Source organism: Apus apus, chromosome 5 (assembly GCF_020740795.1).
Source record: "Apus apus isolate bApuApu2 chromosome 5, bApuApu2.pri.cur, whole genome shotgun sequence".
Lineage (NCBI taxonomy): Eukaryota > Metazoa > Chordata > Aves > Apodiformes > Apodidae > Apus > Apus apus.
The window spans coordinates 42,419,036-42,444,817 of NC_067286.1; the positions used below are offsets into that span (position 1 = coordinate 42,419,036).

The following is a 25,782-nucleotide window of genomic DNA, read 5'->3' on the forward strand; positions in this document are numbered from 1 at the left end:
AGGCTCTGCCAGACATGTGAAGGCTGGCAGCAGTCCCAGATGGTACAGAGCATCTCTGGTGAGTGGGACAGCATGATTTGACCTTGCTGGCCTGTTAGTTCAGAGGAGCAGTGCTAGAGCAGAAAAGACCTGATTCAGCAAGTCTAAAGAAAGGGTGCATGTTTTAAAAAAAAAAAAAAATGCTGTTAAGTGTGAAAACGTCTTCCATTTGCTGTGTGCAGGTGAAGTTTCTTGGCCTCATAGAGAAATGCTGTGGGCAAACAACAAGCCCTAGAAGCCAACCGACATTTAACAGGACTAGCTTGATCCACTGGGAGATCAAAATGCAACATTACAAACAGGTCAGCCCGAATTTCTATACTACTTCCATGTCATAGCTAGAAAGTTCTTTTAGACATCTCCTCACAATGTATTAGGGTCACTGGAAGTTAAGCACAGATCTGTCACAGGACACTGAAATACAGGTCATCCCTGATTACTGGCACTATCAGGAATCCTTCAAAGTTCACATCAAATGAACACCAAAGATGCTGGCAGCAGATTACTCAGAGGAACATAAATGCAGACCTGAGTTTCACTTCACCCTCAAAGACACTTGAGAAACAGCACATTAGAGAAACACCAGCTGATGTTTGTAGAACAGGAACCAGAACTAAATAGACCCTCTCTGCCCCACAGCCATTGGCAAGTGCCCTGATGTTGGGATAAGAAAAAGCATTGGCTGTAGAGAGAAAAAATATCTATTACCATGGTCTGTAAAAGAATCAGCAAATTAAAAAAAGTTCAGGGTTTTTCTGTCCCTCCCCACTTCTGTCCTGACTGCCTCAGCAGCTTGGTTTCTCCCCCAGTTCCCAGGGCTGTCAGACAACTGACTCACATCAACACACAACTATACTGATGGTGTTGTTGTAACCTCTGTCACAGATGAGCACCTGGGGACTTGTGCCTCCAGAGCCATGGGAGTCACTAATTCGAACTGTGGCCAGAGTCTTTGGCAGCACCCATGGAATGACCACTGTGTGAGGGATGGAACCACTGTGTGAGGGAAGACCACAGAGTTATCATTGCACTTGACTGATAAGCTTGAGCTCCTGAGTTGAATTTCCTGCATTCTCCTCATGCCATTTTCCCCTTCCCTCAGCATCTCCCACTACTGCCAACCTGACACTTCTCAGTAAGATTGTGGAACTACCTATTCTGGTGACAGTAACCACTAGAAGGCAAGATCAGTTGCATGGCCTTTACTAGCAGAGATTCCAATGAAGCCAGTGGCACAAAATGCTAGGAAGAGAAGCTAAGTTCTGTAAATGTCTTGTGTGTTGCAGCACTGTCCTCCCTAGCCATGTTCTTGGGGCTGGTATTCACTGATATGGCCACAGCCTGTGTGACAGCCTCCTCCCCTCCCTGCAATCTTCATCCATCTTTTGTCACTGGGCTGCCCATGCTGAGCCAGCCTGGTGACAATCAGCTCACACAGTTGTCCACGTTGGTGGACTGGTACCTCTAGATGGGAGCAATCCAAGGCAGAGGCTGTGCCAGCTGCCAGGGGGAGGCACCAGGGAGGATCTTGTAATTTGCAGAGCCTCCCAGATACCAGTTATTTCCACATTTAGGTGCTGTTTAAGCTTGGACAGTGTTAGCAGTTGGGAAATGGCACTTTGAAGGTGTCTGAAGGAGTGTTCTTACAAGATGAATAGCCACAGTCCGTTAGTCATACCAAGACGTGGTGATTTTTTTTGTGAAGACACGCAGAGAAAATCTCCCTCTGGCCCAAGGATACCTGTTTCTGCTAAGGACTGCATCTCAGAGCCAGGGTACATCCCTCCAAACCCACACAGCTTGACCAAACAGTAAGCCCAGAGACTTTCCAATGGGCAACTCACAGCTCGACAGCCACAGTCTTCAGAATCTCCTTCCGGGTGGTGGGGAGGGAGGAAAATGCAGTAGTACAGCCTTGTCCACCATGCACTTCTTCATTGCCTCCCTTTCAGCCCTGTCCTTTCTCAATACCCAGGAAAGATTAACTCCTCTCCGCGCGCCAGAGAAAGTTATTATCATTAATGAAGAATTAAAAGGGAGTGATTAATAAAGGGCCCTTATCTGGCAGTGAGGAGGAGGCTGGACAATGGGAGGAAGATGGAGAAAATGAAAAACAATAAATATGAAGTGTAAAAGGAGGCGAGCACTGCTCCCACTTGTTAGATCACAGCTGCATCTCCTGAGGGGGGAAGGCTCCAAATTGCTAATTACTGCCTCTGAAAAGACCTCGCTCTGATATGTTTTCTGCTGAAAGGTTCCCATTAATGAAGCAGCAGTGATGCCGTTTCCCTTTGACTTGCCTTCAATTCCCTCCCTGAGCTTCCTCCCAAGCCGGGAACAATGAGGCCCTGGGAGCTGGCGGCTCCCACAGGCCTCTCGGAGACCAGGCCGGGGGCAGCCGAGTGAGGGGAGCCGAGCCGGCTGTGAAATATGGAGGGGGGAGATAAGGCAAAGACAGAGGAAAGAGGCTCACTCCCAGGAGCCCAGGGAAAATTTGCAGTTATTATGAAGGAGATGAGACAGATTAAAAGCCCTTGTGTTCTGCGCTGCCCTTTTATTTAGTGGCTTCATCTCTGAGATGAAAGAAGTTGGAAATGACTTTCTCCGCATTTTGCTGCAAGAAGCTTCACGGCACATTTTTTGACTTTATTCCTCCCTTTGTCTCTTGTCCCCTTTCTGTCTCTCTTTTTCCTTTTAACCCCTGGAAGGTTTCTCTGAGAAGCACTGTGGGACCAGGCAGTGCATTTGCTAGGGTAGAGCAATGACCCCTCTCCTCTGCCTGTTCTCCCAGGCCGTACCTCTCCCGCAGCCTGCCTGACAAGGAGGTGGGCAAAGGCGCTGCAACCACGCACTGCTTGCATCCAGCTGAGATTCCTCTCCTGCTTGCCTCCAAAACCTCCCTTACCACTAACACCTGCCCTCCCGCATGCAGGACCAGCTACAGTTCAGCACTGGTGTCTGTAGCCTCTGGGCAGCAAAACCAAACCATATGTACAAAGCCCTGTGACAGATAACAATCCAGTTGGCGTAAGAGTGCCGAACATTTTGTACCCCTAGAGCATTTCACAAGCAAAACTAGAGCTGAGAAGATGGGTCAGTTGCTCTTCTCCACACAGGGAACCTGCAAATGCACAAAGAGTAAATAATTTGTCAGGAATGAGGGATGAAGTTGAATGCAGATGAGGACTCAAAATTTTATGATCAGTGTCCCATGTCAGAGTGAACCTTGGATAAGGAAGAAATACCATAACCTGCTCAAAACCAAATTACCCCAATTGCCCCATTATATTCCTCCAACTCCCTTCCCAATTTTCTGATTTTTCCTGTACACATAAATGCTCCTTTGCTGCACCCCTTTACTTCCTGGGACTCTTGCAATTGCAAAAGTAGCTTTACCTTGTCTTTTGCTTTTGCCCTATCCCTCTCTCAGAAAATCAACCCTATGCACCAGTCTATAGCCTTTACTCAGGCCAAATGCTGCCAACATCTGCTGGAATTTGGTTTGAAGTGTTGAAAACAGCAAAAAAATGGATGGGTGAAGTACAATTTCTACCAGCTGCAAAACAGTTTTTTGACCAAAAGAAGAGCAGGGAACTAGTTGGGAAAAATAATGGAAAATAAGAGAAATTAGAGTCGGTGTCTGTTGCCATCTCCCCAGGACATCTGAACACAGGATTTCTTGTACACAATTGTTTTCTAGTTTGTTATTCTGCCTGGAAAGGCAGCCAGTACCGAGTGCTTGAAATGAAGGGGTAAGAAGCTCTGAAGTGGATGTTTACAGAATAACCTTCCCATCAGGGGAGTTTCTCTCTAACCCAGACATTTTTTAGCTGTTTTATATCCTGAAGCATGAAAAAGGATTGCAGCGGTGAAACAGGATTAGATTTTAGGAGGGATTTGCTCTCAGATCTGAGGGTAAAAAGAAAACCCCTGTATTGGAAATAGGAAACTGGCACTGAAAACAAGATACTGTAGGAAAGCAGGGTGATTTACTGCCACAGAACGGGTTAAAAAGACACAGGAACAGGATTTTACAGGATAATTGGTGTGCAGAAAGTGACTTAAATGAAGCCAGCTATTGGAAATAGGAAAAAAATTATCTACTTAATGACTGTTTTTTTCTTCATTTAGTATTGCTTTTCTGAGAAAATTTATCAGAGAACCAAAAGGTAATGAAAATGTTAACATGACAGCTCAGACCAACATAAAGGACTAGTTAGAGAAACAGCATGTTCCTCAGTGAAGCGCAATGATGACAGTCCTAGTGGGGTGTAGGAATCAACAGCAAACTCAAGGATTGGGTTGTTTTTGAAGTATCTTGACAAACTAGGGAGGGTGCCAGAGGACTGAGGAAAAGCAAGCACCACACCCATCTTCTGAGGGGGAGCAGGGAGGAGGCAGTGATCTTGGCAATTATCACCCTTTCAGAGTAACTTCTGTTCTTGGTGACATGACGGAATAAAGAGGTGGAAAAAAAAATACCGCAGAAGAGATCAGATCTGTGAGCAGTAAGCAGCAGCCTAGAATTATAGAGAGCAAATCACATCAGACAAACCCGCATACTTGCATACTTTCTCTGACTGAATTTACAAAATTAGTGAAGAGAATGCCATGAACATAAGCTATCTGGACTTGGGCACAGCCTTTGATAACACTGCCTCGGTAATATGTTCCTTGAAAAATGAACCAATATTGGCTTGAATATGAATGCAGCCAGCTGGTTTAAAAACAGAACAAAACACAAAAAGCAACACAATAAAAAAGCACCATGAAAGATGAGAGAAGAAGGGAACACTAAGCAAAACGGGAAGGTGGCAGGGTCACACCTGGCTTTACTTTGACGGCTAATGGTAATGTCTAAAATGATGACAGGAAAAGAGGTGCAAGGCTTAGGGAGAGGGGAATAGCGCAGGGACGTTTAATTGAGGGGGTAACCAATTTCCATCCTGATACACACATGCTATTAGCATGCCAGCAGCGAAATGGCAGAGTTTGGATACTAAGTGTATTGGCCGCTCGTTAAACAGACAGAATAACCAAGCAAAGGGTAAGCAGGGGCAACACCTGTAACGGCTCCAACAGCGGCACCAACCCCAGCGTCAATCAAGGGAGCAGCCAGCAAGACCCCCGCGGGCCGGCCCGCAGCGCGGCCCGAAGGCAGCGGCGCCGGTGGCGGCCGCGGCAGCGGGGGGGGCCGGCCCGGCGTGAGGCCGCCCCGCCGCTCGGGGCCGCGCCAGCCCCCGCCCCGCCGCCCCGGACCCGCCCCTCCGGCGGGGCGGGCCAGAAGGAAGTGGCCCGGGAAGGCCGGAAGCGCCGCTGAGGAGGGGCTGGCGGCGCGGGCCGGTGAGTGGGGTCGGGGTGAGGCCTCCCGGGGTGCGGCGGGGAGGGCTGGCTTTCCCGGTGGGGCTGGGGGTTGTCCGGGAGAAGTCACCGCTCCTCCTCAGAGGAGGGAGACGGTACGGCCGGGTCGCCGAGGGCGCTGGGGCTAAGGGAGGCGGCCTGCGGCAGCAGGTGCTCCTCCGGCGTGAGGGTGCGGGGGTTTCTGAGCCCGGCAGGAGGTGGGCAGAGACATCCCAGGTCTGCAAGGCACGGGTGGGGAGAGGGAGGTTGTGAGGTGAGGGATTTGGCCAAGACTTACACATTGGCTCCCTGACAGCCCTGAGGTGGAAGGGGTGGGATTTTGTGGCAGTGGGAGTTGTGGCTCGGTCTCATAGACCCTGTTCTAAGGAGCACAGCGTCCCGTGTCTTGTTTTGCTGTTGAAGGGATGCTAGCATGCAATCTACCTGTTTTACTGTGTGTTTTACTCTCAGCTTTGCTGCTTGTCTACTTTCTGGAAGACTGGATCTGTTTGCTGAGTAGGCTAACCCTTCTCTGGGGCTTACTGACACTGCGTAGGGAACTAATTGCAGGCTCTCATACCCTTAAGATACGTAATGTATCATGTTGCTGCAACACAAAAGATGCAATCTTAGGGCCTTTTCAGACACAGAGCACTTGACCCAACTTCTGCAATAGCCAGATCTCTGCTGCTATGCTTAGAAGAGGGATTTAACCCTTGCAAAAGAAAGGAGCGATCGTTAGTCCAGGAAGCGCTGGTTGTTCTGCTTTGGGTTTTCCCAAGCAATTCCAAAGTAAGTGTGTAACTTGGTTAATATTACAAAGGCTGTAGCATGCTGTATACTAGTGATGTGTTGGTAGTGGTGTTTGTGTCCAGTGCTAATTGTTGTTATTTTTAGCAGGCGTTGCCAATGGATGAACTGGTGCATGACTTGGCCTCGGCCTTAGAGCAGACTTCAGAAAAAAACAAGCTGGGTGAGCTATGGGAAGAGATGGCTCTAAGCCCACGGCAGCAGCGGCGTCAGCTTCGCAAGAGACGGGGTCGCAAGCGACGCTCGGAGTTCACGCATCAGGCAGAGCATGCCTGCTGCTACAGTGAGGCCTCGGAGTCAAGCTTGGACGAAGCTGTCAAGGATTGCCGTGAGGTGCTGACAGCCAATTTCAGTGACTCTGATGACATGGCAGTGGTCAAACGACACCCAGCTCTCAGTGCTACCCTGAGGAGCAAGCAGCACTTGTGGCATGAGTCAGACTCCTTTACAGAGAACGCACCCTGTCGACCTCTCAGGCGCCGACGGAAAGTCAAACGTGTGACATCAGAGGTGGCTGCCAGCCTGCAGCAAAAGCTCAGGGTGTCAGAGTGGAACTATGAGAGGGGCTGCAGGTTCAAGTCAGCCAAAAAACAGCGGCTTTCACGCTGGAAAGAAAATGCCCCTTGGACATCATCCAGTCATGGCCTTTGTGAATCAGGAGAGAACAGGCCCTTCCTCAGCACAGGGGGAAGGAAAGAGCGGATGGAGTGCGAAGCTGATGAGCAGAAACAGGGCTCAGATGAAAACATGTCGGAATGGTGAGATTTTGGTTTCTTCCCTGTGCTAGTCAGATGGCTGTCTTGCTTGCAGCTGCTTGTAAATCCTGGGCCTTGCTTTTAGAAGTTCTAAACAATATATTCAGTGCTATTCTTTTTGAAGAGGAGAAATATCTCAGCTACTTCTAACCAGATTTCCTCTAAGTCTTTCCTGTCGGTGCTGTACTGATGACCCAAAACACTTCTTGAAAAGTTGGCAAGCTGGTATGTTTCTGTCTCGTGTTATGCAAGGAGCCATGTGAAATGTCTGTGGGCCTGCAGGTGTGAAATGGCATGCTTGTGGTCTGAGGTTTGGAGAGTAAATACGCCTTTGGCACTTGTGCTGAGTGACTGATATGAACTGATCTCAGTTTCTTGTTTTCAGAATTTACTGTAAGTAGTAATAGAGAACAGATCAGATCTCCCATCGTGATCACTAGCCCTCTGTGCAGGTCCTATGTGAACCTCAGTCAAATGTCTTGTTTGCAGTTCTCTATCTCTGCTCTGGATTTGCAATATGGTTCTGAAAGGCTAGCTATGAGAGAGATGTCGTGATGATAAAGAAGTTGGGCAAAACTGAATTAATACTTATGAGATAAGCCTGTGCAAACAGTGGAGTCTGGCATGTCTTCCTGTCCAGTTTTGGAAGACTGACAAATTTGTAGTAGAATCTCACATAAGAGATGAAAACGAGAAATGTAAATACCATGGTCTGAATTTGTTTGTGTGTGGCTCTTGCGAAGTTTTCCCCTTGAGTGTGACTTTTATTCTCTCTGTTGAAAGTTTGGTGTTATGAAGCTGCATCTGTATGAAGAGACTTTTCAGGTTGGAAAGGAAACTGCAGCTGAGAATCAAATGGAGGAGATTTCATAATGAATGGCATACAGAAAGTGAATAGGGTAGTGTATTTGCTAATTCTAATTGTGTAAGAAGCAGGAGACATTGAAGAAACATTTAAAACAAACAAAAAGTATTATTTGTCACAAAACACAAGATTTGAAAAACTGCTGTGGGATGTTTTGGAGGTCAGAATTTTAAACGTGTCCAAAAGGGGGTTGTGGAGCATGGATTTGTCAGAGGCTTTTAAGTATTTCAGCCCAGATGGAAGGTCCAGCTCAGGAAGTCCTTAAATTGCTAACTGCTAGAAGCTGGAGGAATATACAGAGGAAACAGTCAGTCTGTATTTGTCATATTTTCGTATTCCTCAAGCATCTACTGTGATAGGCACTATCAGAGGGAGAACAGTAGATTTGGAAAGTATAATTGTTTGATCAGTGTAGTTGTGCTTTTGTTAAGGTTCATTGAAGTGTCCTGGCAGTCTAGCTCCTGTAGTTTGTTAGGAGCGGACAGGTAACACTTTCTTATTGAGGGCTTTATGGATAATAGCTGGAAGTTGTCAATAGTCTTTTCTGGGAGACTCTGAAAAGCATAGGTTTTAATATGTGGTCTGTGCTGATCCAGGGGAGCGCTGTTGCATTTTTACTCAATCAGTGTGGTTTTGTATGTAACCCTTACAGGGTGGAAGTAGAAAATAAGTGGTCTTTTTTTCCTAACAAGTGACTATTGTTTGCTTACTGAGTGGATGCAAAGTGGGCCTTTTCAAGAGACTAGTGGAAGCCTTTTTGTCACAAGTTGTTAAAAGCACTTTTATCTCTTCACAGCTATTTACTGGTAGTCCAGGAAGGGGAATGTGCTGAATAGCCCCTGAATGTTGCATGTCAGTGGTGATGGACTGCGAGATACCCTTACTTGATGTGGTGGACAGTGATGGACAGTGCTCCTTGGGTTTTTTTTTTCCATCAGTCAGTCTGTTCCATCATGTCAGTCTTGAACTTAAAACAGCAGGCTTTCATCCAGCCTTTATTTGTGCCAGCCTTTGAAAGAGTAAATAAGCAGCTTTGTCTGGACTGTTACTTGAGTATGATGCTGGAGGATCACTTTGTTCTGTTTCAGATGTCTGTTGCTGTCAAACTAATTATTGTGCAGGTGTCAGCATCAAATGACATTTACCATCTGCTGCCAAATCCTTGGGATTCTCTTTGGAAATCCAGGGGTTGGAATACTTGACCTCTCCAACACCACATATGTAATCTGTGCTATGACTCACAAGGGAGGGTCAAAGTTGGAGAGAGAAATATACACAACCCTCTTCATAGCAGTGGCCCTCACAGCAGTGAGAAGGATTGTGCTTTGGTCTCTGTCTCTCTAAATATAGCACTTTGCTGTCAGCAGCAGAGTGAGACTGGCTGTGCTTACCTCACTCATTTTGCTCTAGCTGTTTTTTCTAGTACTGTAAGAGCAGTACTTTGCACAGATGTATAACAAGGGCATATCCTGAGGAAGGGACAAGAATATTGAATACCTAGGAGAGGGAATGGTATGGTTGTTATCTCAAATGGATGGGAGGGAAAGGGACCCCAGCTTGTGGGATGTAGAAGCAGTCTGTGGTGATCTGGTCATGTACAAAACACTTTGATACTGGGTTGGTTCTTTAACTGTTAAGTCCTCTAGCAGTGGGGAGTGTCACAAAACTGATGTGTTTTTAGGCAAGCTATAGGCAAGTTATATACTCCAAACTTGATTTATTTTTTCACTTTATTTTTCTTCCCATCCACCAACACTTCCTTTTCTTTCTTATGTTAAGAATGAATCCCTGTAAATGCTAACATATCCAGCATATTTCTCTAGTTTCAAAAAGGCTCTTTATCCTAAGTCAGATTGAAAACCTACTGTGTTCAGTAGATAAACTGCCATTCACTGAGGAAGCTTTGGATATGGATCCTTAATAAGGAGGAAGTTTTTATAGTTTGCCTGTGGAACTGTACTTGTTTTTTTCCTGGGGGAAGATGTGATGCAGTATTGTGATTCAAAGTGAGAAATCTTTGAAATTGTTTGCCAAACATGGCAAGAGATGAACACAAGTTGGGAAAAGGAAGGATTTGCAGGAACATGATGAGGGAATGATGGCTGTAAACTGGCTAATGACATGACTCAAAGCCTGATACATAAATGATTGTGGAAACAACAGAGGAAGCAAGTGGTCTTAGTTTACTAAGTAGCCATTTGTGTATTTGTACAAAGATGACAATTAACTGCTAAGGCTGTTAGAAATAATGTGCTTCTGTCCCGTAATGCTTTGAGATTCCCTGCAGCCATAATAAAGCAAAAGCAAATTATATATTGAGTGCTGAAGTTCTTTCTCTCTTTGCTCTAAGTGAGTACTCAAAGAGTGGTCTGAATTTGGCTCTGAGGCAGAACAAATCAGAGCACAAGAGCTGTCTGAAAATCACTTTGAATTATGTGTTTACTAGTAAGAGATGTGCAGGTTGTCTAATTTACTCTCAAGTGCCATAACTCTTAATGTGACTTTTTCAAGCTGGGGGTTGTACTGACCCACCAGTGCTGTGTGATGTCATTGGCTGTATACCGATGTATTTGCTGTGGTTTAACCCAGGTAGGCAGCTCAGCCACCTGCTCACTCCCTCACAGTGGGATGGTGGAGAGAACTGGAAAAGTGAGCAAACTTGTGGATTAAGACACAGTTGATTTAGTGGGTAAAGCAAAAGCTGTGTGTGCAAGCAAAGCAAAACAAGGAATTCGTTCACTACTTCCCATCAGCAGGCAGATGTTTAGCCATTTCCAGGAAAGCTGGGCTCCATCATGCATAACAGTTACTTGAGAAATGAATTACTAACTCCAGATGTCCCCCCTCTCCTCCTTCTTTTTCCAGCTTTTAATGCTAAGCACTATGTTCTATAGTGTGGGATATCCCTCTGGTCAGCTGGGGTCAGCTGACCTGGCAGTGTCCCCTCCCAGCTTCTTGTGCACCCCCAGCCCACTCACTGGCAGGGCAATATGAGCAGAGATGGCCTTGGTGCTGTTAAAATGCTGTTCAACAATAACTAAAACATCAGTGTGTTACCAGTGCTGTTTGGCTGCAGATCCAAAACATAACACTATGGAGCTAATATGGAGGAAAGATTAACTCTATCCCAGCCAAAACTAGTACAATATTCTGTCCTGGGAGTGTAACCAGTGCTTACCCTGTGTGTGCAGTACAGTCACTTTACCCTTTGGAAGAGAGCTGTTTCAATGACAGCCTGCAGTGGCAGTCAAGAGCCTGGCTAAACTGATGAATTGGAGGCCAGTCTCTCTGTAAAGAAAAAATTTCTCTCTCTTGGAAGGCAAGTGACAAAGACAGAGTGTTCAGCTTCCCCTCCTTCTCCAGCCCAGCCTGACCTTCTGCAGCCCCTCGGTGCCTCTTGTTTTCTTATTTTTATAGAAAATCAATATCCTTCCTGACACAAACAATAGCTCAGCCGAAAGAATAAATGGGGGAAACCTGAGATCTCTGTCCATCACCTCTCACTTTAACTCCCCCAAACTATTTAATTATAAGCATGCTTTGCTCCAGGTGTTTGTGACAGTGAAATTGCTAAATGAGGACCATTTTAACCAAAGATTGGGTGATCAATAACACTCTATAGCACTAGCTTGTCGGATCAATAGCATTCATTATTTCATGGTTAAGGTAAGTAGCCCTCTTTGCAAGTGGAGGCCATTAATCAGTGCTTACTGGACCTGCAGAAAGCCTTGTGTAGGAGTCTAGTTTGTGTTCAGCCCTGAAGTGTAAAAGGGATGGTGAAGAGGGTGAGATCCATGAAAGTTTGTTCCAGCAAGGCACTGGCAGTAATGCCTATCTATAAAGAAACAAAAGAGCTCACAGTACAGCAGGATGCTTAAAGTGCTGTTCATTTGATCTGAAATCTTGACTTAATGCTTTTCCCTTTCTGAGACACCTTTCCTCTGAGGATGTTAAAACCCATATGAAGTAGTCACTCAATCCTCGCATCTGCTACTTGTGAGGGCTATCAATTCAGGCTTTCAAAAGGGAAAACAGACACACTGAGAGATTTGCCCAGGGTCATACAGTGAGTTGGTAGGAGAGCTAGGAATGAAACGAATGGCTCAGGTTTTTCAGTCCTTGGCCTTAATTACTATGGTGTATATGTGGGAGGGTGAATGAATGGCCAAACTTTTTAATGGATTGGCTTGGAATTTGATACTAGCTTACATACTGAAATGTGGGAATGATGTGCAGACTGTTCATCATTTAAGTTTAAATGGACTTTATACAATGATGAGGAGGCAGAGTTTGTAGATATCCAGTATGATGACTTGATTTGGCTACACTTTAGAGTGCGTTTTCTAAGAACAATAATATGCTCACAAAATGGGTGTGCAGTTCTCTGGGCTCATGCATCTTGTGATCACCCATTCTTCAGCCTTTTGAATTGAGTGGTGTCCAATTGATACTGGTGTCTAGTATGATCCAGCTTCCCTGGAAAAGGTGGACCCAGATATGCTTTCTAAGAGCATGCCCTGATCAGAGATTGATTTTAGTGCTGAGTTAAACCTGATGTTTGCATCTAAGGTCTTAGTGCAAAAGGGGAGGGCAGTAAGTAGTTTCTGCTTCTTCTGATATCTCAGCTAAATCAAAGAAAGTATTGCCCAAGGTGTCCAAGGATTGATTTAGTATCAACATTAAAGCCATCAGATGCTCAGGACAGACCTAAGCTTGTATTCTGCTACAAATATTCATCCAGTTTTACAGTCAATTAACAGCTTTCTACACATTAATTTCTAGTTTAATTCTTTAGTTGAAGAATTAAATGTCTTGTATCTGCTTCAGCAAATGCAAAACATGCTGTAGTGTGGTTGCATTCAGTAGCAGCAAGTCAAGCTGTGCGAAGGTATTTAGCTGAAGAATTGTGAATGTATCAGCTGCTCTTCCCTCCAAATAGAATAAAAATTGCCATAGATTGAAGGGGTGTTTATGTACCTGTATAACATTTTTGAAAAAAAGGAATCTGAAGTAGAAAACTTCAGAAGGTTTTCAGTAGCTGTTAAGTGACCCAAAGACAGAATTATTAACTGCACTTAATTTCATCGTGAGGGTTACAGACAATGTCATAGTTAGCTTATTGACTCTAGTACCTGAGGCCAATGCCATTTTATTAATTACTTTTTGGTAACTTAGAACTAGACTAGATACAGGATTCTACTTCTTTTTTTTTTTTTTTTTTTTTCCTCCTTCAAGTGATGCAGCATTGCTAGGTTTTAACAGAAAGCAATTATGTCCCATGCTAGAGCGAGCCATGTGCCTGAAATGCAATTTCTGTGAGATGTGTAAAACAGTTTGGGCTCAGAGAAGCTAGTAAAATGTAATGAAGTGGGTTTTGTTTTCCATCTGCTGCAGTTTTAACAATGGGTTTTTGTTTGTTTTTTGTTCCAGTGAAACCAGCAGTGTATGCAGCAGCAGTGATACTGGCCTCTTTACCAATGATGAGGGCCGCCAAGGTAATAACTGTCCTGTGATTTTCTTCATGTATTGCTGGGGAATTTATCTTACTTCCTTTAAAAATCAAAGACAAATCTATATTTGAAGCGGGACAGAGAAGAAACCATGGGAGAAAGGCCAGTGTCTGGGAGGGGCCAGAAGTTAAGAAATGAGCTGAGGGTTACAAAGGTGTGATTTTGATAACAGTACACTCTTCCTGCTGAAAGACTTTGGATATCAGATCCGTAACATTTGAAATATAAGAAATTATTATGGAAAGGCACAGAAATACAAGAGGAGTTTCACAGCTCTCCATAATGAAAGAGCAGAGCTTATGATTTGTTTCTATAGGTGTTTTGATTGTTGTTACATACAATTTGTATGTAGACAACATATAAATTTGTTTTAGTTGTTTTCTCTATGGGCAGGAAAAGATGATGTGGAAAAAAACTAACAGGTCACCTAACATAGTGTGCTAAGAAGACAACACATGTTGTGTTTTATTTCTTTAAATATACATTCCTTCCTTGCTTTTGTGTGCATTGGTTGAGTAATATTTTCAATATCTGTTGTAGAAATAATTTCTTAGGAGTTTTGAGTGTATGGAGTTTAATCTGGTGATATCTGTGGCAGCACAGTGTTCAGTTTTTGGGGGATATGGCAGAAGCAAGTGTGAAAGAGGCTGCAGTAGGCACATAAGCACTCAGGACTATTTGGAGTGGGTGGAATGTGACCGTAGAGATCTGTAATTGCACACAGCTTCTGCTGGTGTACACTCTGATTCCGTCACATATCATAAGCTAAGATTTGGATGAGATCTCTCCTGGGAATATATGAGTACTAAAGGAAGTAGTATCAGTAACTTGGTAGGAAATGTGGCTTACCCTGGCTGATAACTGACCCAGGTATCTGTATGTGAGGCGACACAATGATAGCAAAGATGCTTATGTGTTTTCTGAGAATATGTTAGGCTGTACGGACAATCTGTTGTGATCTCAGGTGGCTATAATCCCTAAGAGTAAGGATTTCAAACATCAGGTTTGACCTTTGATGAAAAATAATGTTTCCAGCTTCCCATGCTTCAAAAGCAACAGAAAGTAAAATCTTTTGTCCTCCCTTTTTACTGATGACTGTCTGGAGAAGGTGGAATTAGTGAGCATTTGCATATCATATGACAAAGCAGAGTGGTGACGGAAGTGTTGAATTTTCACTTCGTCACCCAAAGAAAGATTGATGTAGACTGGGTAACTATATGTATACACTTGTCTGTATGTTTCCCTTATATGCTTGTCCTCATTTTATACCCTGTTTTAGGCATTAACTTTTGCCTGCTACTAGGACATCCAGTATACAAGAGCATTTGACATCCTAGTCATCAGGCCTCTGTTTGAACAGATTATGTTATAGTAGCTTTCTGGCCAAGATGTTTTAATTTACAGTTACGTTAAAAAGGGTTAAAAATGGTTGTTGCACTTTCAGGTGAAATAAGAAACGTGTCTCTTTGCTTTTTTAGACAATGTCTAGGTATAAAGGAATAATAAAAACATCTCTCCAGTGAGATGGAGAGACCACACATAACTTTTTTGGGTCACAGTTCATAATCTTAGAAATAGTTTCCTAGCACAATTCTAAACTGAATAATGAGAATTTAAGATAGCAGTGTACTTAAATGGAATGTAGGTTTTTTTCTCTTTCTTTTGAGGTTATGTCTAGTAATATTTGTGCTGTTACTAATTAAATAGGCTGTCTTTGCAATTCCAGCTACCAGTGCACTTCTGTGAGCATAGACTGGTCCTAGTTTGGAAATTGATTGTAACTCTTTTGTTAAATGCATTGGGATCTCTCATGGTGAAAGCTACTGCTGTATTTACATGTGATCCTGATTGTTAAATTTTGCCTTGTGAAAGTAGTGATTTGAGATAAGACAATGCACTATGCTCATAGACCCAAAACTGTAGAGATATTTTTGCACAAATTATGATCCCTTAGAAGAACTAGCCAACATTACTTGATTTTAATTTACTATAGGGTGGGTAGGGATATTTGTATTTTTAAATATATTTGCCACAAATATTATTGGTCAACTAACATATCACAGAAATAAAAAGCAACGTCAGAGCTTTGGCATGAAGTGTTCTGCCTGTCCTACCTGTTGGTGATTGGAGTTGGTTGCATCTTTTGTTATGTGCAAGGTTGCAGCATTCTTACTAAGACAGGCTACTCCTTGTATCTTTTTCCTGTTTTTTTTTTTGTCTGACAAGTTGTGTTGGTAGGCATAGTGGACTTCAGTCTGGAATAATGTAACTTGATGAGGAAAGAAGAGTAGGTGGGGATGCTTGAATTGAGTCTTAATGATAGGCAAATGAGAGTTTTCCCTAAGTCAGGTGTGTTATTCTTTTAAGGCAAGGTGGAGTATCTTGCAATTACATGGGACTGTTAGTTGGGCTAATGAAAAGCTAAGCGTGTCAGGTTCTTTGCCCTCTTCCTGCTTTTTCTTTATGCTGCTCACGTGCTATTGCTCTTGGGGAATTTCTGGCCAAGCAGGTTTACCATGAATGGTGTCTGATGCTGTTCGGTTTTAGACTGTAACTGCATTAATAACAGTGACCCTGCTTTGTGGAGACTTCGGTCATGACTTCTGTTGGTGCTGCTCTAGTTATGCAGAGAGTGTTTAGTTCTCACAGATTCTAAGAAATTTTGATTGAGACAGACTTGCAGCATGGTGAGTACTTACACTCAGTGACCATTTCTAATAGTTGTGTGTTTTCCTCTCAGCTGCTGTCTTAGGAGACTAGGGTTCTTTCTCATCAGTGAGTATGCTCGTTTTTGCTTACTCTGTGAGCCTGGTCTTCTCCTGTTGTGAAGTCTCTCTGGTGACAGCCTGTAATGTGTGCCAAATGATTGCCTCTATCTCTGTCACAGTAATTACTTCAGAGCAAGCATTGTGCATAAGACATCACACAACATTGAACTAAGGTTGATGAGATGCAGTCACAACAGAGTGTGAAATCTGCCCTAGGCAGGTCTATAAAGAAGGCTTTGTTCTGTAGGGAAATTGTGTAGACTGATGAGTTGGATAGTTTAAAGCATTTAGTGAGGCCCCATAGTTACTGCAGATCATTGAAACAGAATACAAATTTAAGGCCCTTCAGAAAGGAATTCCTAATGAATATTCAACTGTTTCACATCCAAAAATGCCTACCTGTAGTATTCTGTGAGACTGTCACAGGATGCATTGATGTTACCTGTGGCTAATTCCATCCTTTTTCTTTAGGAGATGATGAGCAAAGTGATTGGTTTTACGAAGGAGAATGTGTTCCAGGATTCACTGTCCCCAACCTTCTTCCCAAGTGGGGTGTTGACCACCGATCTGAAGTGGAGCGGATTGACTCAGGTCTGGACAAGCTCTCAGATTCCACCTTCCTTTTGCCCTCACGGCCAGCTCAGAAAGGTGAGGTCCATAAGGAATGCCATGTGTTTGAGAATTTCTGTTGTGATAGCAAAAGTAGATTCCATTCATAGGTGCTGCAATTTAAACTGATACTAGTGATCTGTTAGGGTTTTTTTAGCAATCCAATTAAAAATGGCTGTACCTACTGGAAAGGGTACTAAAATACTCACAACAGTTACCCACATTCTTGAGTCTTCTTTTTTTGAAATTGGGTTTTTATTTGATTTGTGAATGAATTGGCATATGTGCCTCTTGCAGATTGAGAAACAAAAGACACAGGGTCTCATTTGACCCCTAGACTAACTTTTTTGCCTAGTGGTTTTGCCAAGAAGAAAGAATTTTCTGTATTCATTGCTCAGGTTTTCTGGGTTTGGTTTTCAGGATTTCATGCTCGCCTGAATCGCCTTCCAGGAGCTGCTGCCCGTTGTCTCCGTAAAGGTCGGAGGAGGCTTGTTGGCAAGGTATTCCCTTTTGGAGGATAATAATTGTATATTTCCAGTGCTGATCAGTTCTGAAGTACTAAGTATTCTAAGATACCATATAAATTGTTTTGTCCAGAAAGGGGCTATATACATTTTTTGTTTTCGTGTATTCTTTGATTGTTTAACTGCTTTGACTGTCAGAAGTTGATTGAATGACTAAGTGGATTTTAAGGCAGGTTTGGAGTGGCAAAGACAGGTGATCAGTGCTAAAAACAGTATGAAAGGAGGTCTGAAGTTGAATGTCAACATAAATATCAAGAAGATTTAGGCAGAATGTAGGGGAAAATTATGATGGCATGAGACTTACGCATGCTTATAATCTGAGGCTTCAAGGGCAGAGAGGTGACTCAAAGCTGAAGGAAGACCAGATTTTAGATGGCGAATCAAACTGATATGAATGGCAGCAAAGGAAGGTGGTTTGAGCAGTCGCATTTTTAGCAGGGAGACAGAAGAATACAGGGGTATATGCAGTAATGCAGACAACATTACCCAAAGGCATTGACTAAGATTATTATATGTGAGGCAAGCAACAGACGAAATATTAGTCCTGTTTCTAAAGGAATAAGCAAAACTTTGCAGATACCAGTCTAAAAGAGGGAGGGACACACCTAGGCAGGTCTGGATCTTGGAGTGTTGAGTTCTGGTACCTGTTGTAAAAGATGTTTCTGGGAAGGAAGGTCTTGGCTGTGCTTGGCTTTACTTTTATGGGATGTGCTCTGTGCTTTTTGAAAATAGTGGCATATATTCTGAGCTGACTGGCTTTAGAGAGGCTGTTAGCAAGGTATGTTAGAGAGGCTTGGAATCTAGAAGGGTGCGACTTCTTAATTAAGTTCAGTCACACTTTAAGGATCCTTGTTTGCCCCTTCTTTTTTCTACTCACCTTGTTTAGTTGTAACCAGCGATTAAAATGTGAATCCTCAGCTGGCAAGAGACTGACTTTGGGTAGGATTCCTCAGGCTACCTGCAAGTGGCTGGGCCTGTCAACAGCACCTCTAATGATCCAAATGAGAAAGATAATATTTACTTGTTTAATTCATCTTCATCACCTTAAAGGGATCTTTGTCATTTGCAGCGGAGGTCACTGCTCCCCCTTCCCCTTCTCCCTCTAAATTGTAATCATAAATAATGAGTTTCATTCAGAGCTCCCCGCCAGCGAGCTGCTAATTACCAAAAGTACGGCTTGTAATTTACACAGTAATAAACCGTAAATTTAAACATTACGGCACTCCAAGTTAATAATTTTCACGCTGTAAGAAACAGCCCATCTTTCACCCCTGCTGCTCCCCCCAAACTTTGAGTGTGTTTTGCGTATGTATCTGTCACAAACTATGAAGAATCTTACCTGTGAAAGCCTTTTACCCTCATCATCAGACCATTATTGTGAAGTCCATTTCTTCCTTCCAGGTAGTTGCTATGCACATATGAACAGCTTGTGCTTCAGGCTGTGTGTGTACATGTACTCCAGCATCAAGCACATACACAAGGCAGTATCTCCCAGGGAGAAATGTGCTCCCAGAGCAAGTGCTCTCCTAGGGTCTACCTTTTCTTTAGCTGCTATAGGTCTTGCTGTTGAATTACTGCTTTCAAAAACGGCAAAAGCTTGTTGCATACTTGTTGATTCATTCACCTGTGTTTGGTGAATCCTCACTGCTAGTGGGACACTGTGATGTCCTGTCTCTCAGCCTGTTTCTGCCCCAGCTGATCCCAGCAACCTGTTCTTAACTGCGTCCTTTGGTGACATACTTTTGTACTGGTCCAGTCCTTGGTGAGCCCCTGTGCAAGCAAATACTATAACTAAAATAGTAAATACTAGATTTTCGGCTGATCTAATTAGATAAGTCAGCTCAGTTTTGGTTCTGAAAGGAGAGGGTGAATATGTTGAACTGAGAGTGGGCGGGGAAGGAACAATGTGGCTCAGGTGAGTAAGATCTGTTCTTATTGGCAGCAGCAAACTATTGTGTCTGCTCACTGTGTGAGAGTCTACAACCTTTTACCTATCTTTGTGTTTCAGGAGACCTCCATGAGCACTCTGGGCACCGAGAGACTAGGTCATATTGCTAGTGATCCACGCCAGAAAGAGTAAGACCCTTAACAGCTGTGGAGAAGTTTGGGAGGGGATGAAGAACTATAGGGTCCTCTTTCCTCTTGGGACTGAAAGGGATGAAGAGCTGGGTGGTTACTTAAGCATGCAGTAACCTGTGGAGTGGGAGACAGTCCTCTACTGATGGCTCCTCTCTTTTCTGATTTGTAATTGCTGACTTCCCTTTTGTTTATAAGGCTGCCCCAGTGTGTGGACACTGCTCAAATGCTGTTTTGGTTACAGTCAGCTTTATCTTTCCCCCTCCCTTGTAATGTGCTATTGCAATAACTTCAGATCTTATGCACAGTACAAGAAGACTGAGCCTTATATGTTAGTTATTTAAAAAGCTTCTGTGTAAAGTCACGCTATGGGCACATACTCAAACTGCAGAAATGATGCTGACAAGGCAGCTTCAAAATTGCTTTCTCTTTTTTTGGTGGTCTGTCTCCTTCTCCAATTAGTGTATTTAAATTGTAGTCGGCACCAGAAATAGTCATGTTGCCTATTTTTTGTCATCCCGCTAATACTATTCTTGCTGGGCAACAGATGGGTAAGAATGGCACCTCTTGAGTAGTGCAGTGGGTCCAGCCTTCACCAGCTGTTGGTATCCAGTTTTCTTCCTTGGATCTGAAATTTGTTGCTTTTAATGTGACTCCTGCTGATGTTTAATCTTTCTTCTTCTCCCTCCATCTTTTTTCTTCCCTTCTCTCCTTACCCCCAACCCTCCCTTCCCCACCCCCCTCCTTTGTTCACTCCTTCCTTGGCATTCCTCCCACCTCTTCTTCCAACTCTGCCTCCTTGCAGTTTTTGGTTACCCTCCATGGGGAAGAGAGATCGCAACCAGGTAAGCTGACTCTGCTCTACCTTTTTATTTTCTTGATTTCCTTCTCTCTAGAAAGAACAAAGCGCTGGCTTCCGATTTCCCACACACTGTGGCCAGTGCACATGAGGTAAGGTAGCCCTGTCCCTTCTTTTTTTGGTAACTGATGTCGTCCAGTCTTTGCACACAACCCATGCCTCAGCATTATATTGTCTATTTAAACTGAATTGCTCAGGAATTCCTTTTGTTTATCTCCCTGTTTCAGGTTCGTGTATGCCTTCCTCTCTGACAGTGAGTGAGAGAGAAAATGCCTCTTGGCAGGAGGAATTTTGACCTCTCCAAATTCCATAGGAATTGGAACATTTTTCTCTTTTTAAATGCTTTGTTTTGTCTTGTCTGGCTTACACTTCTACCTGATAGTCTTATCAACAGCGAAGGTAAAAAATTGGTGAGCTGATTGTAAACAGCAGCTGTAAAAGGAAAATGTAAGAGGTGATGAACAAGAGAAATAGGCATTCTTTTAACTGAAATTCTTGTGTGTACATTTTTATAATTTCCAGTAAGTCTTTCATAGCTTCAGTATTAAGAAACTTTTGTACTTGAGATATAAGAGCTTGGGTTTTTGATAGTAGAAAGCCAAAAGGATCTTCCATTTGAGCAGTCATTCCTAACCACACACACTCTCTTCTGATACTTTGCAAGTTGTTTTTTGGTTGGTGAGCAGTAGGATTGAGATTTGTTTTACCCTTCAGGTGACTAAAAATACATATATGGCAAGAAGAAATTTTCAGGCCTTTGTGCAATTGTGTAGTTTCCCTTAAGGAGAGCATTTCACATACCGCTTTTATATTGCTAAAGATGAGAATGATAATCACATAAGCTTTAAAATGATGAAAAATTACTACTTTTGTTTTTCTCAAATGAGCTTGAATCAGCTACCCAGAGTTCATAGAATCATAGAATCTTAGGGGTTGGAAGGGACCTCAAAGATCATCTAGTCCAACCCCCCCTGCTAGAGCAGGGTCACCTAGAGCACATCACACAAGAACGCATCCAGGTGGGTTTTGAATGACTCCAGTGAAGGAGACTCCACAACCTCCCTGGGCAGCCTGTTCCAGTGCTCTGTCACTCTCACAGTAAAAAAATTTTTTCGCATATTCACCTTGAACCTCCTATGCTCCAATTTCCACCCATTACCCCTTGTCCTATCACTGGTCATCACTGAGAAAAGCCTAACTCCATCTCCCTGACACTCACCCTTTACGTATTTGTAAACATTAATGAGGTCACCCCTCAGTCTCCTTTTCTCCAAGCTAAAGAGACCCAGCTCCCTCAGCCTCTCCTCATAAGGGAGTTACTGTTGATTCTCCCCTCCTGTGCAGCTGCAGTATTACTTCACTGACAGTAGCAGTTCACATTAAGGAGGAGCTCCCTGACAGTAGCAGCTTTGTGGTGCACAGTGCCTGTTCTTTCCTAGAAAGGCTGAAGTCAGAGGCCTACTAGTGAGTTTTAGAGTTGCAGATAACTTTTAAGATCAGTCCTACTGTGCTTTATTAATTTGTCCTTATTTAAAAATGCATCAGTAACCCAAGTAATACACGAAGAGTTTTCTGGAGACTGGTGTAGTGCTTTGCAAAGCAGACAGAAAGGAATTTCCTGCTTGTAGTGTGAATTATAAATAAAGATGACATGCTGAGTGGAAGTGTAGTGCAGGTACCCCAGATAAACTACGAGTCTGCAAGTCTTCTGTTTGCATGTTGAACAAAGTTTGCTCCATGCGTTGACTAAATTATGCCATTTCTGTCATGACCTTTGAAAATATCTTGAGTTGTGTCTTCTACAAGAAGCTGTCTTGCACAGGTGTGATGCCTTCAGGATTTGTCTAGTGTGTGTCCAACAAAGAATCTAAGATGAGTGTGATCATGCAGTGTTCCAGAAATTTGTTTTAAGCAGTTTGCAAAGAAAGCTTGTGAGGTGGGCTGGGAGTGGGAGAAGTAGCTCAGTTACTGTGCAATGAATTGGCACCTCGTTGTGAATTAACCCTGGTGGGCCCAAGTCTTCCAGAGGTCTGTCTCAGTGATATGTGGGACCATAGGGGGTACTGGAACTGGGAATTTCTGTACTCTCACCAATTATAACAGTGAATTTTCTCTTTACGATGTGGAGATAGACAAAAGGCTTCCCAAAAGTGAGTTGAACATTTTGCTCATGGCATGCAGCAGCAGAGCTCTTTGAGTATGCTGTTAGCCAACATTTGTAATAATGAAAGTTGAAAGAAGAGTGTGTTTATAAGGCTGTCTATTGTGAGAAGATGGTTATGAGATTTGCTGTTGCACCCTGTGCTAGCCTTTTGTCTGAAGTGAGAGTCATTTCTCACGTAGTCTCACCCTGTGATGTGTTGGAAGGGTCTCTTTACGAACAACTATGGATATGAGCAGCTGTATCTGGAGACTATTTCTTTTAACACTTTGCTTAAATACAATCTCTTGACTTTCCAGTTCAATCCATTATCTCCTCTGTACTCTCTGGATGTGCTTACTGATGCTTCCCACCGAAGATGCTCACCAGCACACTGCACTGCCAGGTAACTACCTTGCTCTGCTCTATTGGGGTTGTCTCCCTTCCCATGGTTATCTTCAGTTGTACTGTGTGGTCTGAACAATAGTCATAGATCTGGAAAATTTAGCATAAAACATACAGGTGCAGGTTGACAGTCTCATACACAAAGTGCTTAGAGCATATGAAACAGTGTATGACAGACTGGAAGAACACACTGTGCTTTTAGAAATAAATGTGATCTCTTCTGGATTGTGCAGAGACTTGCTGCAAGTCTGTTGTATAGGTGCAAATGGACATAGTATTGTTGTCCACTATTAATGTCAGAAAAAGATGAGAGGGTAAAGTGCTGACAAGCTTGTGTGGGTGACATGCTGAGGCATTTTGGTGTCCTGGATGCCTAAAATAGCCCTTCTGAACAGATTCAGAACTCACCTTAGGTGACCTCTAATGGCTTGATATTTCTCCCCATTGGTATAGCTGGAATTTAGATTTGGCCTGGCCAAACGTTGAGGTATATTTGAGTCTGCATAGTTGGAGTTAATACACCATTCAGGCACCTTCTGCTGACTAATCCTAAATTAAATTCAAGTGTTGGCCTTGGAGGTGACTCCTGTTCTTGTGCTGCAGGTGCCTATCTAAAGGTAAGGTGCCCTTGAGCTCTTTGCCTGTGCAAGGAGACAAATTCTGCTTATGTGCTTGTACGAAGGACCAAATCTGAAAGAAATGTCTGGACTTTCAGCTTCATGGTTTTCTTTCCCTTGTTAATTAGCAAATAGAGCATGAAAAATGTACTGAGGTTGTATGTGTCTGAACGAAAGCTTGGCACCCACCCAGCAAAACCTCTCCTCCCACTGGCTTCTGCAGGGAATTTTGTGATGTCGCACCATGACCTCATGCTGCTGTAGCCAGCATGTTAAACTGGAAAGGGGGAGGGAGTGTTCTACTCAGCACTCTGCAGAAATTTGTCTTTCAAAAAGGAGAGCTAGACAAATCTTGCTCACAAATTGCAACAGGGCAAGGTCTCTACCTTTAGGATGATCAGTGAAGGCCACTTTCTAAACTACTGGTTACGGCAAGAGATTTCTAAATCTGGAGGGATAACTTTTGCATGATTTTGCTGAATATGTAATCTAGTTAACCAATCAATATGTATGCTTAGTTCCTTACTCTAATGAATGAGTGACTGGTGTCCTGACAAACATAATCCCCACTGAATTCTTACTGAATGTTGGCAGAGAGGTTGTCCCATCCCAGGGGCAGGTTTTAAGTGCCTGTAGTTTGAGGAAGTAGTTCTATTTTAGTGTGAAGTGTGCTCAAGATTCTTTACAGGAGATGGAAAAAATATGGAAAGAATGAATGTGTTACATGACCTCATGCATGTGGCAAGAATTGAAGGTGCTTGCTTTATGCAAAGTTGCTCCAAGGGCATAAAAGGAAATTGTTCTGTCACAGAAGCATTTTCTTGAAAAAAGTTGTTCTTGAGCATATGATATTAGAGAAGGCTTAGGTGGTCTCTGTAAGCACTGTTCAGCCATTGCTGTAGATAACAACTTCCTCTTTCACCGTGAATAGAGTCAATTGCAGCAGTTTGTGCTTTAGCAGGCTCTGAACTGCTTGCATCCCACCTTGGAGAAACTCTACTCAGAAATTTGTTGGAATGGTATGTTGAAGTGAAGGAAGGTAATCCCCTGAGAATGATAGGACATGTATTAGAGAAGAAACTGTGCTGATGTAGACATGGAATTTCTTCAGCTTTATGTGCACTGTGCCGTGCAACATTGCCTCTCTCTGTTTAGTTTCTGTTATCACAAATGTGTCCAATGGAGTATAGTTACCAGGTGGATTCTTTTCTCTCCCATGGAAGTGTTTTCTTTGTCTCACTCATGGATTTTGGTGCAGATCATTTGGAAGTGCAGTTCTCTGGAAAACTGCTAACCCAGTGTGTTGTTGAAGCAGAGCTGAAAGCCAGGATACTGTGCACAGTTGGGGGTGCTCGAGAAAGACTTTGCAGTGTCAAGGAGGAGGTTTGGTGTGCCGGGTTCCTTGGGAAGTCTTATTTGAAAGGCTGTATAAATTTTACACTAGCAAGATTGTCTTTCTTACTTTATGTCTGTGATGAGAAGATATTTCATTCAAAGTGTATGCACAGCACTGGGGATTTCACACCCATCATTAGAAGCAGTTTTGTGTGTGTGGTGACTGTTATCATTAGTGGTATAATTTTATTTTGTGAAGCGATGAGAGTTTCCTGCTTTCTTGCAGTCCTCCCGAGGGACAGCTGGTGTATTAATTTGCTGCATTGCCTCCTGGCTGTTCCCAGGCTGTTTTTCCTCTTCATCATGGAATTTTTAATGGCCCTGCTGCCTCTTGGGAGGCATGCAAGGAAGAGTACCTCAGGGATCTCTTCCTTTTTTCACATGCCTATAATTACTCTCCTTTAAGAGCACAAAACGTTTGCTAATCACGTCTTGTCTGTTAAGGTTTCAGCTTGACGATGCAGGCTGTTAAAAGCCAGCAAGTAGAGACTTGCATGGACAGCCCAAGTGATCCTTCCTCTCTTTCCTTCCTGCCCATTTGCCTTTCTGGGAGAAAGGAGTGATCTGAACAGAATTTTCTTCTTGAACTCCTTCTGCTTTAAGAGGATTTTGTACAGGCTCAAGTGGAATATCTTACTAGATTTTGGTTACTCAATGGCTCCATCAGTGGGAAGATGTTATAAGTTACTGGTTGGTGCAGTGTTACTCCCTTGAGGCAGGGTAAGAGTTTCAGAAGAGTGTAGAGCCAATGTTCCCTTCAATTTGAGTTTGAATAGCAGGTGGAATAAAAGAGGAAGGTAGAAGATAAATTGTCCTTAATGCCTTTTATTATCTGCCTAGCCTTGAAAATAGGATTATGGGTGAAAAACTCAGTTAAATGTTCCCACTGGAGGTCATAGGAAAAGTGGATCTCAGATGGCAAATAGATGTTAAAGGTGTAGATTTGAAGAATTATGTTAGAGACCTCTAAACAGCACAGAAAAATCAAAGAAAATCACTTTGTATCTAGTCTCAGTTAATATTAACCGTAAGCCTAGAGTTTAATTTGGTTTAGAAGCTTGCCTGTGATC

At 43.2% G+C, this 25,782-nt stretch overlaps 1 protein-coding gene across 8 annotated transcripts in view; it reads left to right on the top strand.

Moving 5' to 3' along the window:
- The first annotated feature begins 5,342 nt into the window (after positions 1–5,342).
- Positions 5,343–25,782, top strand: part of GPATCH2L (G-patch domain containing 2 like) — a 45,307-nt gene continuing 24,867 nt past the window's right edge. For 4 of the 8 annotated variants that reach the window (XR_007889630.1, XM_051620857.1, XM_051620860.1 and 1 more), the window contains exons 1-8: positions 5,344–5,382; positions 6,277–6,947; positions 13,240–13,304; positions 16,559–16,735; positions 17,117–17,196; positions 19,229–19,296; positions 20,193–20,247; positions 22,616–22,701. Coding sequence is in view for 7 of the 8 variants with exons in the window: in XM_051620857.1 (XP_051476817.1) it covers positions 6,289–6,947; positions 13,240–13,304; positions 16,559–16,735; positions 17,117–17,196; positions 19,229–19,296; positions 20,193–20,247; positions 22,616–22,701 (1,190 nt within the window). In the remaining variant the exon portion in view is untranslated. Of the gene's footprint in view, positions 5,383–6,017; positions 6,172–6,276; positions 6,948–13,239; positions 13,305–16,558; positions 16,736–17,116; positions 17,197–19,228; positions 19,297–20,101; positions 20,142–20,192; positions 20,248–20,382; positions 20,506–22,615; positions 22,702–25,782 lie in introns of those variants that run through there. The other 4 variants (XM_051620858.1, XM_051620859.1, XM_051620862.1 and 1 more) reach the window with 4 other exon arrangements.